The sequence below is a fragment of the Ascaphus truei genome, chromosome 2 (assembly GCF_040206685.1).
Source record: "Ascaphus truei isolate aAscTru1 chromosome 2, aAscTru1.hap1, whole genome shotgun sequence".
In the NCBI taxonomy this organism is placed as follows: Eukaryota; Metazoa; Chordata; class Amphibia; order Anura; family Ascaphidae; genus Ascaphus; species Ascaphus truei.
In genome coordinates, this window is record NC_134484.1 from 195,499,640 (window position 1) to 195,518,440 (window position 18,801).

General features: G+C 42.2%; 1 protein-coding gene across 4 annotated transcripts in view; it reads right to left on the bottom strand.

The window, feature by feature from the left end:
• Positions 1-18,801, bottom strand: part of LOC142487076 (enoyl-CoA delta isomerase 2-like) — a 51,117-nt gene that overhangs the window by 1,298 nt on the left and 31,018 nt on the right. For 3 of the 4 annotated variants that reach the window (XM_075585770.1, XM_075585768.1, XM_075585767.1), the window contains 3 exons: positions 12,398-12,487; positions 6,260-6,403; positions 1-552 (listed from right to left, as the gene is read on the bottom strand). The exon at positions 1-552 is cut by the window's left edge and continues 1,298 nt beyond it. In XM_075585770.1, the coding sequence (XP_075441885.1) occupies positions 397-552; positions 6,260-6,403; positions 12,398-12,487 (390 nt within the window). In that variant the 3' untranslated portion in view covers positions 1-396. Of the gene's footprint in view, positions 572-6,259; positions 6,404-12,397; positions 12,488-18,801 lie in introns of all 4 variants that reach the window. The other variant, XM_075585769.1, reaches the window with a different exon arrangement.

Consider the following 18,801-nt stretch of genomic DNA (forward strand, 5'->3'; position numbering starts at 1 on the left):
TCAGACTGCGCTGGTTGTTTTTAATGACATTACCTCGGCATGTAGAGCAATCAGAGCTTATCCAGGAAATAACCCAGGAGAAAGCATTCAGTGTTACTGGCAGCACAAACCCATAGCACATTACAAGATTAAGTCAGGAACTGCACGTTAGAATGATCAGAGCAAAGATAACATAAAGAACGGAAGATATGATGCAACCGTACACTTGCAAATTAAAATTGTCAACAAATCTAATTGCATGTCTATGCAAATATTCACTGTCACTCATACAATAAAATTTGAAAGATTTCTAAGATTGTTTTTTTTTTTTTATGGGTATAACATTTTAATAGGCATTTTGGTGGAAAACCATGCGGTACTTTGAATACACCATCCCAAAGTATCTTAAAAAAAAAATCACAACTTTGCCTTCTTTTTGAAGAAACTAAGGATGGCATTAATGGATTCATCTGACGAAGCCCTTTCAGTAAGAAGTTCACACTCCTGGTCACAGACAGTGTGCAGCTTCTCCTTTTCCACACCACGAATCAGCTGCTTGGAGAAGGTCAGAGACTGAAAGAAACAAGGAGCACTGAAGCCAAATTACCCTGATGTTACTACAATTATGATTATTCTCAGATTTCATTTAGCTAGTTTACGCAGAAGGCATTTCATGTATATTTGCTAGTATATATATTACTATATTGCTTGTGAACACATTCACATGTCTCAGACATGTCTGCAACCCTGTCTTTCCCATTATCTCTTAGTATACAATGCTTCCCCTGCAGCTTGGGATTCTGGGTAATGACATGAAAATGTGTACACAGCGTCACCTTTTGCTTCATATTAATTTTAACATGGACCCCTATAAGCTTATGCCTGCCGCATTACACAACTTTTCAGCACAGCCTTGATTAAAGAAGTGCATAGCCAGTAAACCTACTCACAGACAGCTGCTTCAAGCTGTTGGGTCTCAGTGTGAGGTTGGTTACATTGGCTTTGCCATGTGAAGCTGAAAGAGGTTTCAACCACACATGAAATAAGTTACAATATGGTGGGTAAAAAAAGTGTCCTGCTGTTCACTGTACGGTGGAGGGTTTCTGTAATTTTTTTACCCACCACAATTTACTTAATGTATTACGATATTCAATTGCATGTCTATTCCAACTTTACCTTATCACTGGGGAAAAAAAACGTACTTGAAAAAAAAAAAGTGAAGCTTAACCGGAAACAACAAAAAGAACTGAATCTAAGGAAACAAGTTGAAAAAACTACAAATTCTCAAGTGTTCAGAAAACAATTCAATGGCTGTGTATAAAACGTCATTGTAGGTGTCGTAAAACAGACGCACAGAAAGAATAGCAATTTAGTGCATCTCAGTGCGTCAATGAATAAAACCGATTTTAATGTGTTGCGCAGTGTGTGCAGTCAACATTTTTTCACAAAGAAACAAATTATACTGGGGCCCTGGGAGAGTAGTTTACATATGTAAATAATTATATAATATTAGTGAAAAAATAAGGGGCGCTAATGTGAAATAACTGAAAAAAAATTAGTGATAATTAAATTATAATGTGCATTAAGGTTACCTCATACCATAGGGATTGATGGGTCCTTTAAGAAAATGGACGTTCTACCGCCGGAGTATAAGGGATCTCGATTCCCCTATGAACAGATAGGAAAAAAAGAAAAAACTCTGGCGCATGAACCCAATGATCTCTAACAAATACAGGGGGCTATGCACTTAACTCCGTGCTTTTGCGTCCGGCTGGGAAAATAAAGCACGTCCGATAAAAAGTGAAGCCGGAGACGCGATTCACAAAGGCCTTGATCCCATTTTCTAACGTACGGGCTCAAAACAGCCACAGCGTACGGGTTGCTTTTTTCCCCTGCTAGCGTTCTTAAACTTTACGTACGCTAGCTGATAGAAAAAAAAGCCGCATGTAACATTTGCATGGAGATTTGGCATCTCCATGCAAGGCTGTTACAGGCGATCATACACAAAATAAAATCATTTTAATAATAGTGTACATGAGCAGGGGGTCTCCGGAGCTGAACCGCATTGGTTTCAGGTCCGGGGACCCCCTACTTCAGGAGATACTGGCCCCGTTATGGGGTGCCGGTATCCCCTGCACTTTCAAGCTTCCGCGTCACGTGACGGGACATTTACATTCTGCAGGGGATACCGGCACCCCATAACGGGGCCTGTATCTCCTGAAGTAGGGGGTCCCCGGACCTTAAACCAATGCGTTCAGCTCTGGAGACCCCCTACACATCTACACTACCAGTTAAATACCAGTATGAAAATGTAAATATATATATATGTAACTAAATACAAGAAATTACTATTATACATATGAACATACACACACATAACTGTATATATATTTACATTTTCATACTGGTATTTAACTATTTAGTGTTGGGTGGTTCTTTACTTCACCATATCTTATTTCTCTTTATTATTTTATTATTTCTTATTTTTAATGTAAATTCAATGAATCTATACCAAAGTATAGATAATAATAATTTTTGACACTTCTCTATATGGTTTGAGAAGGAGAGGGACATGGTGTTGCTTAATCACCTTATTGGGCATAATGGTCACAATAATATTAAATTAAATAAAAATTTAGGATAAGGGGTCATTTATTCACTTTATGTGTCTTTGCACATCTTAAACACTATGTGGGGTGAGGAAGTAAGTATTGTGGTATTCACATGCTCTCTTTTGGATTTGATTTCTGCACTTTATAATATATTTTTTTTATATATTTCTTTATGTAAAGTATATGTTTTAACATTCTAGGGGCTTGTGTAACCGATATGGTGACACCATTGCTCTTGATTTGCATATTGTTATTGTTTTTGTCTTTTTGTCACATAAAGTTCTTCTTTACAAAGTTTTTTTAACTGGTGACCAATCGGATGCTCCGCTTCTGTACCCATGTTGCTTCCCTGATGTGTTCTTGGGGAACTAATAATGTTCAGTTTGTTCTTATTCTCTTAGCCCTATCAGGACTGGGTTACAAAGGGGGAGCGTTCCGATTGGCTAATGAGCGGTGACGTCACGGGTTTGGCGCGAATGGCATTTGTATTTATATCTGTATGTCTGTTTAGCTTAATATACACCTTGATAAAGGGCGCACGGCCCGAAACGCGTAGGTGGGCGTTTACTGCGTTATCCACGGGTTATGTTTGATCCCCTTATCTAATAAAGGAACCTTCTAGCCACCGTGAGCCTCCTCCACTTTTTTAGGCAGGACACTGCCTTTGTCTAACCACTTAGAACGCAAAGTGCCTGTTTGCATAGCTTAGTGAATCGCGTTCAGCGGAACATCACGTTCTAAGAGCACTTTGCGTTCTTAAAACGACTTATCACAGCTTAGTGCGTAGCCCCCACAGAGCTTACTGTGGTGAGGTATAGATTGGGAAAAACCTGGCGCATAAACTAAGGGATCTACATTAATAGCAGAATTTACTGTGCCAAGGTGCCTAAGGATAAAAGTATTCAAGACATATAGTTCAAAATATACCTTTATTAAAAATACAATATAAAATATAAATGCACAAACAAAATGTTCAGACCCAAACCTTGATTAAGCTTAATCAGAACAATACATATACAGTATAGGGGAAAAAAGCAGGACAATTATATAATTGGTCCCCTTTTGAGTAGACATTTCTACTACTGTGTTCTCTGGTATATATATTGTACTGATTAAGCTTAATCAAAGTTTGGGTCTGAACATTTTGTTTGTACATTTATATTTTATATTGTATTTTTAATAAAGGCATATTTTGTACTGTATGTATGTCTTTATTTATATAGCGCCATTAATGTACATAGCGCTTCACAGTAGTAATACATGTGACAATCATATAAATAACAAATAATACAAATAACAGGTCATGGGAATTAGTGCATCAGACATAAAAGTAACATTGTGGAAGAGGAGTCCCTGCTCCAAAGAGCTTACAATCTAATTGGTAGGGAGAACATACAGAGACAGGAGGAGGGCATTCTGGTAAGTGCATCTGCAGGGGGCCAAGCTTTATGTATCATGTATAGTATTAGCCACAGTGCTACTCATATGCTTCGTTAAGCAAATGTGTCTTAAGGTGGTTCTTAAAGGTGGACAGAGAGGGTGCTAGTCGGGTATTGAGGGGAAGGGCATTCCAGAGGTGTGGGGCCGTCTGTGAGAAAGGTTTAAGGCGGGAGAGGGCTTTAGATACAAAGGGGGTAGAAAGAAGACATCCTTGAGAGGAACGCAAGAGTCGGGATGGTGCATAGCGAGAAATTAGGGCTGAGATGTAAGGCGGGCAGAAGAGTGTAAAGCTTTAAAAATGAGGCGGAGAATTGAGTGTGAGATACAGGATTTGATCGGAAGCCAGGAGAGGGATTTCAGCAGGGGAGACCCTGAGACAGATTTAGGAAAGTAGAGTTATTCTGGCAGCAGCGTTAGGATAGATTGTAGGGGAGACAGGTGAGAGGCAGGAAGGCCGGACAGCAGGAGGTTACAGTAATTGAGGCGGGAGAGAATGAGGACCTGAGTCAAAGTTTTAGCAGTCGAGTAACAGAGGAAAGGACGTATCTTTGTAATATTGCGGAGGAAAAAGCGTCAGGTTTCGATACGTTTTGAATGTGAGGTGAGAATGTGAGAGAGGAGTCGAGTGTGACCACTTGGCAGCGTGCTTGGGCTACTGAGTGAATGATGGCACTTCCAACAGTAATGTGGAAGGAGGTAGTAGTGCCAGGTTTGGGAGGAAGTATGAGGAGCTCTGTTTTTACCATGTTAAGTTTAAGTCGGCGGAGGGCCATCCAGGATGATATAGCAGAGAGACATTCAGAATCTTTAGTCTGTACAGCAGGTGTAAGGTCAGGGGTTGAAAGGTATATTTGTGTCGTCAGCATAGAGATGATATTAAAACCCAAGAGATGTGATTAGGTCACCTAGAGAGAGTGTGTACAGAGAAAAAGAAGAAGTCCCAGGACAGAGCCCTGTGGTACCCCCACAGAGAGGTCTTGAATACTTTATCCTTATTCACCTTGGCACATTAAGTTCTGCTATTAATATAGATCCCTTAGTTTATGCGCCAGGTTTTTTTCAATCTATAACGCGGCACAGTAAGCTCTGTATTTGTTAGAGATCATTGGGTTCATGAGCCAGAGTTTTTTTTCTTGTTTTCCAATATGTAATATTAAACTGCAAGAATGCCCCACTTTAGCGCACCATTGTTTTGTTGTATTACCAAGGTTTTATGCGAATGAACCCCATTTTATTTCACTGCCTTGTTTTGCCTATTGACTGATCCCAGAAATATAAATGTGTTGAGACCCGGTCTACCGTGACACTTTTAAATTGAAGACTTTTAAAATATCTGTCCATAAAACAATAGAACTACACGAAGCAAGTTCAACAATGAAATTCAAACCATCCTGAAATAAAACAGTGGATTTTCTTTTCTATCCTTCAGAAGTCCTGTTTTAGGGTATAAAGCTAATCATTTATAAGCTGGAGTTTATAATATCAACTTAAACATCCAGCTTTGGATCTATTGGGAAAAAAGCAGCACAACGATATCATTGGTCCTCTTTTGAGTAGACATTTCTACTACTGGTGTTCTCTGGTTTGTTGTTTTGTTCTGATTAAGCTTAATCAAGGTTTGGGTCTGAACATTTTGTTTGTGCATTTATATTTTATATTGTATTTTTAATAAAGGTATATTTTGTACTATATGTATATGTCGTGAATACTTTATCCTTATTCACCTTGGCACAGTAAGTTCTGCTATTAATATAGATCCCTTAGTTTATGCGCCAGTTTTTTCCCAATCTATAACGCGGCACAGTAAGCTCTGTATTTGTTAAGAGATCATTGGGTTCTTGCGCCAGAGTTTTTTCTTGTTTTCCAATATGTAATATTAAACTGCAAGAATGCCCCACTTTAGCGCACCATAAATGTGTCAAAATTGTCTGCCAAGATTTTCGTGGTTTAAAAGACGATGTGGTTTGCAAGTAGATGCAAACAATATTTAACGCATTTATATGTATGTACCTGACGCGACAGCATACAAAGAATAAAAAATGTGCACCATATGTAAGAACATGAATAATGGGATACTGTACCAACATATGCTGCTAATGATACCCAGTAAGAAAGTTTTTTTTTTTTTAAAGCAATCCATTAAAAAATAAATTCTTTATACATAAGCCCCCTCAAGTCTACTTACAGACTTAACATGCTTTAAGGATTGAAGAAGTTACCATACTTACATTTTTGGGGAGACTGGCATAAGCTTTCAGCTTTGCCCCAACTTCTTGTTGGAAAGTGCTGTCAGGGAAAACCTCAGTGACCAGCCCCAGATCACATGCTTCACGTGCGGTCAACTTCTTGTTAAAAAGGAGCACCTCCGTAGCCTAAATCATAGGTGTAATGAAAAGATTCAGTAGTAAGTACATTGACGGTTATATAAGAATTAGTAATCATCAGAAATAACCCCAGAGCAGATCCAAGGGTGTAAAAAAAAGGAAACTGCAATAATTAGCTAAAGACATTAAGGACCATATTTATTAAGCTGTGCTTCCACTGCCAGAAGATACCTTATGGCCCTTTCACATAAAGATCATGGAAGGTGTCTTATGGAAACTGGGGGGTGGGAGAATTGCTAGGGGGGGTGCGGGTGGTTACAGAGGCCCCGCGCTCTTCCCCACAGCATTTAAATTAAATGCCAGGGGAGGCATAAGGCCTCTGTAACTCACTTACCTGCTGCCAGCCGGGTCTTCAGCGGCGCGTCACCATGGCGTCAAATGATGCCGCGGGGCCATGTGAAGTCACGTGTCGCCATGACAACACGCGTCAAATGACGAGGGGGGTGACACGTGATGTGACATGACCCACGATGTAATTTAACGCCGAGCCATTAGGAGAGGGACGCGAACGCTGCGGGTCCCAGGAAGGGGGCCGCAGCTCAAAAAGTTTGTGCGCCGCTGTCTTATGGCATAGCACAGCTGAGTTAATATGGCCCTTAAGGTTACATTCACTAAAGGTCAATACTGCAGAGTTAACATTTAATGTATATAAAAAAATTATAATAATAAAAAATACAATTAAAAAAAGGTATTGCAGGGATAATTTTAAACATTACCTACATATTCATTAAGAATTACTTATTCATAAATGGGTTGCAATATTAATTCTTATTTTAAATACCTGAAAATCGTGTTAACTTAGCTGTAAATGACGCTTGCAATACAAATAAGCGTTAACTCAGAAATCTGCATACGTTAATCATCTCTAGTGAGGCAATTGTGGGGGGAGAAATCGCACTTTTCTACCATGGGTTATATAATAAGATTTCTTACAAAACCCTGTGGCAGAAAATTATTTAACCCCTTTGATGCCTGAGGCTACCAATGCATTGCAAAGGAATGTCTTCAGTCACCAAAGGGGTTAACAAAAAACATATACATCCTACAAATAAAATTCAAGAACTACAACATCTATAAGTGCAAATATCAGGCTTTTAGTAGCCCAAGTGAAAACATTTAGTCATGACCATGACTACCTGGCTTTTGGATAATATATTAATAAGTTATACAATTGTATTATTATATTATTTTTATTATGTATTTTTTATTATCTATTCTAAGGCTGCGGACCCGCTAGCGCTGACCGCGCTCATGCTTGAGAGCCGTGACGTCACCAAATAGCCGGGTGTCCTGGCTATTTCAGAAGTGCGCGCGGGGGGCGTTGCGGGCAAGTTGAGGGCGCTCGAAAGTTAATTTTTTTGTTTACCCAAGCGCCAAGCGTGGGTGAGAGTGCGTGCCCACGCACGAGCGCTCACTGTGTGAGCGGGGACTTAAATATATAGATATATGCAAGTAAAAGTGGCAAGCGCCACCCGCTCAGTGCTAGCGGGGACGCAGCCTAAGTTGGCTAGTTTTAGTTTTATCATGCCTGTATGTCTAATGTGGCAAAATAGGCCTAACACCCACCCTTATAATTTGCTATTAATTCTGCAAACATTTTTTTTTCGAGAGGAGGGGAGCGCAAGTTTCACGACCGAAAAAGAGGGAAGACAAAAATATTAAATATAGTGTAATACGTTCTCAATTGTTCAATAAGTGAAGAAAAAAATCCGATGCACTATATTTCCAGGATTAAAAAACAGCATATTATAGCAGTGGCATCACCAACCCCCGGATAGAGTCCTCTGTTCTTGTACAAATTCAGACTTCATGAAAATCAGGCCAAACTTCTACGTCCGGCTGTCGGACCTCCGGCTCTCCCTAGCTGCTGCTGGGCCTCTCTATGTCAGTCCGGGCCTCACCCGTGCTGGTGCGCGCCAGAAGCTAAGTGTAACATCCGGGCGGGCCCAGGTTCCGGCGCACACTGGCAGGAGAGAGGTCTGGTTCCGCAGAGAGGGTGGCCCGGTGTGGGAGAGATGCCCGGCAGCAGCTGGGGAGAGCTGGGGCACGAAAGGCCGCAGACCACCCCAAAGTTACTGCAGGTGTGTGTGTTGTATTTCGTGTGCGGGGTGTTGTATTTTGGGGGTTGTTGTACAGGCATACCCCGCATTAACATACGCAATGGGACCGGAGCATGTATGTAAAGCGAAAATGTACTTAAAGTGAAGCACTCCCTTTTCCCCACTTATCGATGCATGTACTGTACTGCAATCGTCATATACGTGCATAACTGATGTAATTAACGCTTTTGTAACAGGCTCTATAGTCTCCCCGCTTGCGCACGGCTTCGGTGCAGGTAGGGAGCCGGTATTGCTGTTCAGGACGTGCTGACAGGCGCATGCGCGAGCTGCCGTTTGCTTATTGGGCGATATGTCCTTACTCGCGAGTGTACTTAAAGTGAGTGTCCTTAAACCGGGGTATGTCTGTATTTTGTTGGTGGTTTATGTTGTATTTTGTTGGGGGGAAGTGATGCTGTACTTTGTTGAGGGGTGGTGCTGTTTTTGATGTGGGGGTGGTGCTGTATTTTGTGTGGAGGGGGGGTTGTATTTTGTGTATAGGGGGTGGGTTATATTTTGTGTGGGAGGGGGGGTTGTTGTACTTTGTGTTGGGAGAGGTGCATTGTATTTTATGTGCGTGTCGGGTGTTGTATTTAATTTGTATGTGTCGGGGGGTGTTGTATTTAATTTTGCGTGTGTGTGTGTGGGGATGGTGTATTGTATTTTGTGTGTGTGAGGGGTGTTGCATTGTAATTTGTGTGTGTGGGTGGTGGGTTGTATTGTATTTTGTGTGGGGGCTGTACTGTATTTTGGTTGAGGGAGGGTTGTATTGTATTTTGGGTGGGGGGATATTGTATTGTATTTTGGGTGGGGGAGTATGGTATTTTGGGTGGGGAAGTATGGTATTTTGGGTGGGGAAGTATGGTATTTTGGGTGTGATATTGTATTTTGGGTGGTGGGGTATTGTATTTTGGGTGGGGGGGGTATTGTATTTTGGGTGGGGGGGTACTATTGTGGGGGGGTTGTGTGTGTGTGCTTGGGGAAGGATAGAATGTGAGGGGGTTAATTAAGTGATAGCGAAGGGGGCGAGAGGGGGTGAGGGAGAATAAGAGGGAGAGAGGGGAAAAGTCAGAGACAGAGGGGGGGGAAAAGAAATACATGGGGAGCGGTGGGGGATAAAGGAGGGGTCTAGCGAGGTGGTGTGAGAGGGGGAATAGAAGAGGGGACTCATAAGGAGGAGTGAAAGGGGGGGCGGGCTTTAGGGGCCGCCGTCATGGGGAGTGGGTGGTCGAAACTCCTGGACCCCGGGAAATCTATCTGCGACCCTGGGTGTGGGAGTATCTCAGGAAAAGAAATATAAAATTTAATAGTGCAGACGGTTTCAACTTTTATATATGAAAAAGTATAAAAAGCCACCAGATGCTTAAAATGTGTACAGAGGATATGCATATAAAAGCGACACAATTATACATGCAAGTTGGAGTGTGTGTTCAGTAACGATCTCACCATTATCAGCACCAATTCCAGTGTCTCCCTTGGCTTCACTACGTCACTTCTGTTTCTGTTCTGTCTCTTTTATAGGTGAAGGCACTGGATTTCGTCTCCAACAGGTCCCTAAGACTAACCGCGTTTCACTAGGATAGCTTTGCCAGGGGTCCTAATGTATATATCATGACTCTTGACAAAGTTATCATAGCAAAACGCATTCCTCTTTCTCGGTCATCAAACTTGTGCTCTGTGACGACTCAGGAGATTCCTTTCCCTCCTTGTCTCCCATCTCCTGTTCCTCCTTCTGCTCCTTCTCACTCCTCTCCTTTACCTTCTGCCTCTCTCCCCTTGCCGCAGCGCGTTCCCCGCGGGTCTCGCTTACCTGCGTGCTCCCTGGTTCCCTGCCGTGATCCTCCCCGCTTCCTCTCTCCAGCGGTGGCCACTTTACCTTCCCCTGTGGTGCCATCCGTCCCGTTGCCTCCTCCCTGCGTGGTGTCCGCGGCGCTCCGCATGCCTGGTGACGTGTCCGGTGCGTGCGCTCCCTCAGCCCACGGAGGGCACGCGCACACGCTCATCCACTGCTCTCCTTGGCTCACATGCTCCCTCCTCTCTGCCACTGCATGCCGTCTCGCGGTCGCAGCTCACACGGGCGGTCCCCTTCTCTGGGCTCCGTGCCCCTCCGGCGTTCTTCCCCTGTTCCATGCGGTCCCTCCCTGTGTTGCAACCTGTGCGCGCGCATCCCCAGTTTACAGAGGGCGCGCGCACATCTCCCCCTTATCCTGTTTCCCAGGTCTCCGCCTCCCAAACCCTACAGGCCATTCCCTTGACTGCCCCTTCTGTCTCCTCCTCTTCTCTCCCTGTCGTCTCCCACTTCTCTCTCTGCTCCTCCCCTCTCTCCTATTTGTGTGCCCTCCATTATAACCCTTGTCTGTCCACTTCTTCCCCGCTCTGCATAGTTCCTGTTTCCCTGTGTGTACCTGACCTATGCTGTGCTCCCTCCGTGTTCTCCTTGTTTCCTGCTCCTGTGTTATCTTGGATCTCCCTGGCTTTGACCCCTGCTTGCCTGGACTACTCTGCTCTCTGGTATCCCTCTGAGCCCTGCTACGCCTTCTACTACGTTAACCTCTGGACTCCTGAACTTGGCACATGGACACGACTACTCTCACGGACATTCCCAAGCGTTGCAAGTATACTCTAACAACTCTTCCAACAGGCCCAGCAACGCTATACCACACTCTGGGCTTGCTCCCACTGCTGTGGGTGTGTGGTATCATACCGTTCCCACCTCAGTACTGGGGTCTAGCCAGGTCTGCGGGCATACAGGCGTGACATGCTCCTCTTGAAGCTATCCTAGCAAAACACGTTCTTCTTTCTCTGTCATGAAACTTGCTCTCCTCTCAAAGCTATGCTGGTAAAACACGTTCCTCTTTCTCAGTCGTGAAACTTGTGCTCCTCTCGAAAAAATCTTGCATTTGGAAGAACGCTGGGAATGGCTATTTTCAGGGTTTTGTAAGATGCACTTAAAAAAAAATATTATTATGCATTACCTTTTCAAGTAAATCACATTTGGCATGTTTTCATCGTTATTATCACGAGCAGATTCTATCACGGAATATTATTTTATACAGTTGCGCTATTGTGATCACATATTCACCATTTTAAACATATGTAAGTATTAGTGTTTTTATAAGCACAAGATGTATGTATGTGTCTATTTATATAGCACCAATAATGTACATAGCGCTTTAAAGCAGTAATACACGTGACAATCATATAAATAACAAATAATACAAATAACAGATCATGGGAATAAGTGCTTCAGACATAAAAGTAACATTTAGGAAAATTAGTCCCTGCTCCGAGGAGCTTACAATCTAATTGGTTTGTAGGAAGAACGTACAGAGACAGTAGGAGGGCGTTCTGGTAAGTGCGTCTGCAGGGGGCCAAGCTTTATGTAGCACACCATTGAAGCACAGCTAAATTATACAACAGATAGTATTAATTATTAGCACTCTACACGTTGGGTTGTTTTGCATACATTTGCCAGCAAATCTCCATTGCTAATATTAAAGCTGACATTGATGTGGTAAAAAGCCTCTTACCGCTAATTAAACGCTTGTGATATGGCTTTAGTGAATACAATTATTAAGAAAATTGGAATTAAATACAGATATAGACAATTTTTACATTTATTGACCTTTGGTGAACCCCCCTTAGTGCTTTACCCAAATATAAACTCCCCGCTAACAGAAACAAACAATATAAAATAAAAATAAGAATAAACAAACAAATTGCTACTTAGGACTTTGCCACCTTAGAAATGTCATATTATCCACCTTATCCTGATCTTACATTTTCTAAGAATAATGATTTCACTGTAACACTATAGAAATCCTTACAATAGGCACCACGTAATTTACAGCTTAAAGCATACAGTGCAAACGCACCCCTGACTTACCTTGCCTAGGCCCATTATCTTCGGGAATGTATAAGAGGAGCATCCCTCCGGGCACTGGCCTAACTGGCTAAAAGGAGTATTAAATGTGGCCTGCATTTAAAAGAAAAAAAATGGTTTAAATATTTGTACATCTACAGATAAATCACTTTCTATGATGTCTCATTAGTCAAGCTGATGAAAGGAAAGGGTTCTTTACAGTAAGGGCAGTTAAAATGTGGAATACATTACCCATGGAGACTGTTATGGCAGATACAATGGATATCTTTAAATAAAGGTTGGACATCTTTTCAAAAAGGAAAGGTATACAGGGATATACCAAATAAGTACACATGGGAAGGATGTTGATCCAGGGAGAAATCTGATTGCCATTATTGAAGTCATGAAATAGAAGACAAGAACACCTTCTTGAAAGCACTCATTGTAGAGTATGATATGATGAATTAATTAATAAATAATACTTTATTATCAATACATAAAATAAATGAATATATAACTAAACTAAATGATACAGTGAATAAATCATATTGGTGACTAAACATATAAAACAGACCAAAGTGCTCTATACAAAAACTGAAACAAAGGGGAAATCCATAACAAACAATTACTTAATAGTAATGAAATAGCTCGTTAATCACAATTGATACAGGAGAACCCCTAGGTCCAGCACTAGAAATAGTTAAAAACCTGTACGTTATAAACAGGTAGCGTGAGACTGACCATTTTAATATTCGCAAATAAATGGCGTATGAATGTTCCTACAAAAACCTACAGTTGGTACTAGATGATCCAAAAATGATATGTCAAATAACACAATCAATGTTGCAAAAGTACATCAGCTAATGTTGGAGCACCTAAAGTACTAAGTACAGGATCGCAGCAAATAGATAATTGCCTTGTTGCTAAATAAACATCAATATAATGAATGCTGATACATAAAGTGCAAGAGAGCCCACAAAATGTGTTGAAATGGTTCTGAGGCACGGATCTGCCATCTGCCATCGTCATGGCATAGTAAATACAATTGAACTAACTTAATGTAGTTATGGTCATGACGCACACATGCAGGGATGAGTGTGAGAGGCACTTTTGAGTGCCGGTCTATCTGCAAGTCGCCAATATGCAGGTCTGATTTCCACACACTTTGCTAACTGTTATTATGGGCACAATATAACCCTACATTAAGTTAGTTAAATTGTATTAATTTACTATGCCATGACGATGGCGTTAGTAACATAGCAGCCTCTGATACTGATACTGTTGCAGCACTATTGGAATACTTTTCTCTTCACTGCATGTAATCCACACAGTAGCTGGCTGCCGAATTAAGTGTGTGCTACACTTGTGGGTACATCCATGGGCGTCCGCAGAATTTTTTTTGGGGGGGGGGGCATAATTTTAACGGCCAGTGCCCGGCGTGAAAGTGGTGGTGAGTGCACCGTGGCGAGCGAGCCCAACCAGCATAAGTGGGCAAATGGTGCATTTTCAAGCAAATTTGAGAAAGCTTGAAGGTTAATAAAGCAATATTAAATATTAAAAAAACACCATTGCATGCAGTTGCACCACATTATTCATAAACACACTCTCCCCCCCTCTGCATCTCCCATCTCTCTCCCCCCTGCATCTCCCATCTCTCTCCCCCCCCCTCTGCATCTCCCATCTCTCCCCCACTGCATCTCCCATCTCTCCCCCCCTGCATCTCCCATCTCTCCCCCCCTGCATCTCACATCTCTCTCCCCCCCTCTGCATCTCCCATCTCTCTCCTCCCCCTCTGCATCTCACATCTCTCTCCCCCCGTCATCTCCCATCTCTCCCCCCCCTGCATCTCCCATCTCTCCCCCCCCTGCATCTCACATCTCTCCCCCCCTCTGCATCTCCCATCTCTCTCCTCCCCCTCTGCATCTCCCATCTCTCCCCCCCTGCATGTGTGTTGCGTGTGTGTTTTTATGCGTGTGTTTGCGTGTGTATGCGTGTGTATAATGTATTTTTTAAATAAAATAAAAAACCATTGCAAATAAAAATATTTTTATTTATTATATTTGACACATACACATATACACATACAAACACTCTCCCCCCCCCTCTGCATCTACCATCTCTCTCCCCCCTCTGCATCTACCATCTCTCCCCCCCTGCATCTCACATCTCTCCCCCCCCCTCTGCATCTCCCATCTCTCTCCCCCCGTCATCTCCCATCTCTCCCCCCCTGCATCTCACATCTCTCTCCCCCCCCGTCATCTCACATCTCTCCCCCCCCGCATCTCCCATCTCTCCCCCCCCGCATCTCCCATCTCTCCCCCCCCTCTGCATCTCCCATCTCTCCCCCCCCTGCATCTCCCATCTCTCCCCCCCCATGCATCTCCCATCTCTCCCCCCCCTGCATCTCCCATCTCTCAATCTCCCTCGCCCCCCCCAAGCTTCTTTGCCCCCCCAACCTCCCCCCACCCCCAATCTCCCTCGCCCCCCCCCCCAAGCTTCTTTGCCAAATTGCCCCCCCAATCTCAGTCTCTCCCCCGCATCTCCATGCCATCTCTCCCTGGTCCCACGTGTCCCACTCCCTACCTTATGCGATAATGCGGCCACACTGCCGTCTGCTGGGGTGCAGGAGGGAGCAGGGCCAGAGGGAGAGTCTGGGTGCCGGTCCGGATGGGGAGTTACAGCGGTCAGCGCGGGAGAGCACGTGGCGGCCCCCACCCCTGCGTGACTGCTGCAGCTAGCCCCGCCTCCCATCCAATCCCGGGCCGCGGCTCAGCTGCCTCTTCCTCCCTCAGCATATTAATGCTGCGACTGCGAGGATCCAGGGGGGGGCAAGCGCCCCCCCTTGCGGACGCCCATGGGTACATCCTATCTATCTACGATTTGTTTGTTCCTCACTGCAGGTTCTTTATTGCTATGAGCTACCTATTTTTGCCTAAAGTGCACTTTGACATTTCATTTAGGAGGCTATAACTTGATACGGACCAGATCCGTGCCTCAGAGCCATTTCAACACATTTTGTGGGCTCTAGTTATATATTCATTTATTTTATTTATTGATAATAAAGTATTATTTATTAATTAATTCATCATATCATACTCTACAATGAGTGCTTTCAAGAGGGTGTTCTTGTCTTGTCTTTGTTACTATTTTAAATACTGTGTATTGAGCTGATGCGAGAGTCACCTTCCCTGCCCCCCCCCCCCCCTTATTTTCCCATTATTGAAGTCTGGAAGGAATTTATTTCTCCCCTAAGGCTGCGCTTATAGTGCCTGGTGATGGCGCTCTGAAACAAATACATTGACTCCGTCGCAAGCGCTTATAGTAAGCACGACGGCGACAGAGCGACCAAAAATTTTGAAGCCGGGTCTATTTGATTTTTTAGAGACAGTCGCCACATGTGACTGTCTCTAAACCAATCAGAGACCGCGACCTGCCCCCTTTCGTGACGTCACTGGCCTTGTTGCTAGCGACTCCGCTCAAAATCAAATGATAACTTTTGCTAGTGGCGATGGCATCGGTCGCGTCACCATTGCCAGCACTATAAGCGTGGCCTTAGACATCATTGGATAATATTTCACTGGGGTTTTTTGTTTGCCTTTCTCTGGATCAATATAGGATTAGTATCTGTCATCTAAATTTAACATAGTTTGAACTCAATAGACATGTCTTTTTTCAACCTTATCTTATTTGTAATATTATGTAATAACAGGATGCATATAAGTGTAGCCCTGAGGTTTTGGGCTATTATTCTGTCCTCCTCCTGGCAGTAATGCCTAGTAAGGGTAGGTTTGCCAGGAGTAATCATGGGTTTCCCCCTCTCATTGCAGTGCGTCAGAGAAGGTTGTGCCATCAGGCCTTGTGTCCAATTAGAGGCACAGGGGTGGTGCTTACTGGATCTGTACTTAATGCATTGTACTTACTGATTTAGTCAGTCTGCCCTACCATGATAGAGGCTGGTTTACCCAACTAAGCTGTCAGGGCTCTGGCAGTTTGAGGCTCTCCTTTAGGGGAGCAGTGGGTAACCGTTACCTCTTATCCCATAAGGGGATAAGGGAAGAGCAAGGACCACTCTTGGTGCCCTTTGGCTGGGAGTGGATCCAGGGACATCCTGAGGTTGGATACCCTAACAACTGCTATCAATCTGTGGCTGCTGAATACAGAAAGATCAATAAAGCATCCTGAGTTTTTATTATACCTCCTGTCTGAGAGGGAAGTCTTTTAGGAGGATGGGGAAGAGATTCTTCTGCAGAGACTTCTCCCCATACACCTGGGGGCTGCACGAGATGGAGGCGCTGCACCTGTGAGTACTATTCGGGCAAGACCCCAGAAGCCTGTCCTGTTATTCCCCTATAACAAGTGTGGGAGACCTAGGGCTCCCTGTTACCAGCAGGAATGCACCACACTATGCCATGTAACCAGAGTGAGTTTCCCACAGAGAGGCCCGAGGTGAGATTGAGTGGGGGAAACAGGGTTACGCAAGTAAGACAGGTAATTGCATCCTTCTAATAAAGACACTGATAAGTTGATAAATATCTTGTTTTATTGCAAAGCTGCAAGAACAGGAAGCGCAAATGAGAGACCTGCTATGGTGCAGTAAGTTTAAGCAACATATAACATAGTAAAAAGAGCTAAAAAAAATATACACTCACAGTTCCTATTCCCATCATGTAAAAAAATAACTGGGGGGTTGGAGGTTATTTACAGAGCATTGCTGTTTTCAAGCATTTTAATTAATATGTGAGAAAATTGTATGATTATTGTTTAATTTATATGAATACAGTTAATTACTAAAAGAACATAAGTTCAAAGTTCTGTCACAATCAATCAACATAGACTTTATATGCATACCACTATTCTTATAATTTAGTTACCCATTGCTCAATCTTTTGCCTCTTCTCTTTTGATGAAGCCTAGAAAATAGCACTATTAATTTGTCCTCTATGGACCATTTATTAAAAATGGGCAAACTAAAGCAATATAATTAATATTTAATTAAAATCCATTATGTTCTAAAATGTAATTGATGCATCAAGTTAATTATGTTTCGGCTGGTGAAAGCAACTGTTATTCACTCAGAATAACCAAGAGAATTGTGAAAAATATACTGTTTTTTTGTGATTTATGGTGTGCTATCATAAAATGATCTTTTGTTGTAGAAGACTTTAAAAATCTGGCCTAAATGTTGTTTGCCAGGAAATGTTTTACACATACAGCAGCTAATGTCTGTGCGATGTTTATCTGATTTGGGAGTACATCAGAACACCACTTTCAATCACTGATAACACCCCACATATTTTGCCCACGATAATAGGTCTGACTGTATAGGGAGGTCGTTTGACTATTTGTTTCATTTGGTGTCTGATTTGACATGTGATTAAATGTCAATTTTGTTTCTATATTAAGTGTACTTATTCTGTATTGTCTCCAGTGGCATACATACAGCATGGCATGGAGTTTGTAGAGAAACAAAGTGATGTACCTTAAGTGGTTATATCAATTTTTATTTAAATATAATATAATTTTTTTTCTACTACACTTAAGATTTTATTTTGGGATGAATTATGTAAGATTTTTTTTGTTTTGCGTGATACTGAGATGTGGGAAATTTTCACTGAAGTTCACAACCCTTATATACGTTAAAGTCTGGTTAAAATTGGCATACCTTTTTATCACTGTCCCTTTCGTGGAATTTTCACACAAACACAAAACCTGAGTGAAATTGCACATTTGAGGACATTTGCATACTACAGTACTGAATAATGATGAATAGTAACACATAATTTATCATCATTTAATGTTTTCTCTACTAATTAGGTGATCCATATATATGATTTATGCTGATGTTTTTATATGAGTTTTAAATTATATTTTTCTTTTTCGTTCTTTTGTATATTGGATAGTTGATACCCACAGCATTTTTATCTTTATCTTTGGTTCATAAGAAATATAAGGGGAGTGGATTTCCTTTCAGTGCCTTTTTTTATTTCTACAATAAAGCAATGAAGGTTTTATACTACTTTAGTGCCTGCGTATAACCGTTTTTTCTTGTCTTTTTATTGCATCATATATCTCTAGTAATTTGCTCCAAACTTTTTAGAAGAGAAGAAAAAAAAATAATATAATGATAATAAGTTTACTGGGTAACCGATGTGTTTTGAGTTAGATGCTAACATTAAGGATACAAACAGGATGCCTGTGGTGAATGAACAGATCCATGTGAAATACAGAGAGAGGCCAATTTAGACAGTAGATCCATCTGCTTTTTTATCCTCAAACCTATATTCCACGTGGTGAGATGAATAATTTTTGGGAAGAAACCTGGGAGAATGATATCTGGGAAATATGTAAATTAACCATTTGAATATCTTTTACATATTTTTATTTGCATATTTCGTAGGCATCTTCCCAGTTATCATTTGTCCAAAATT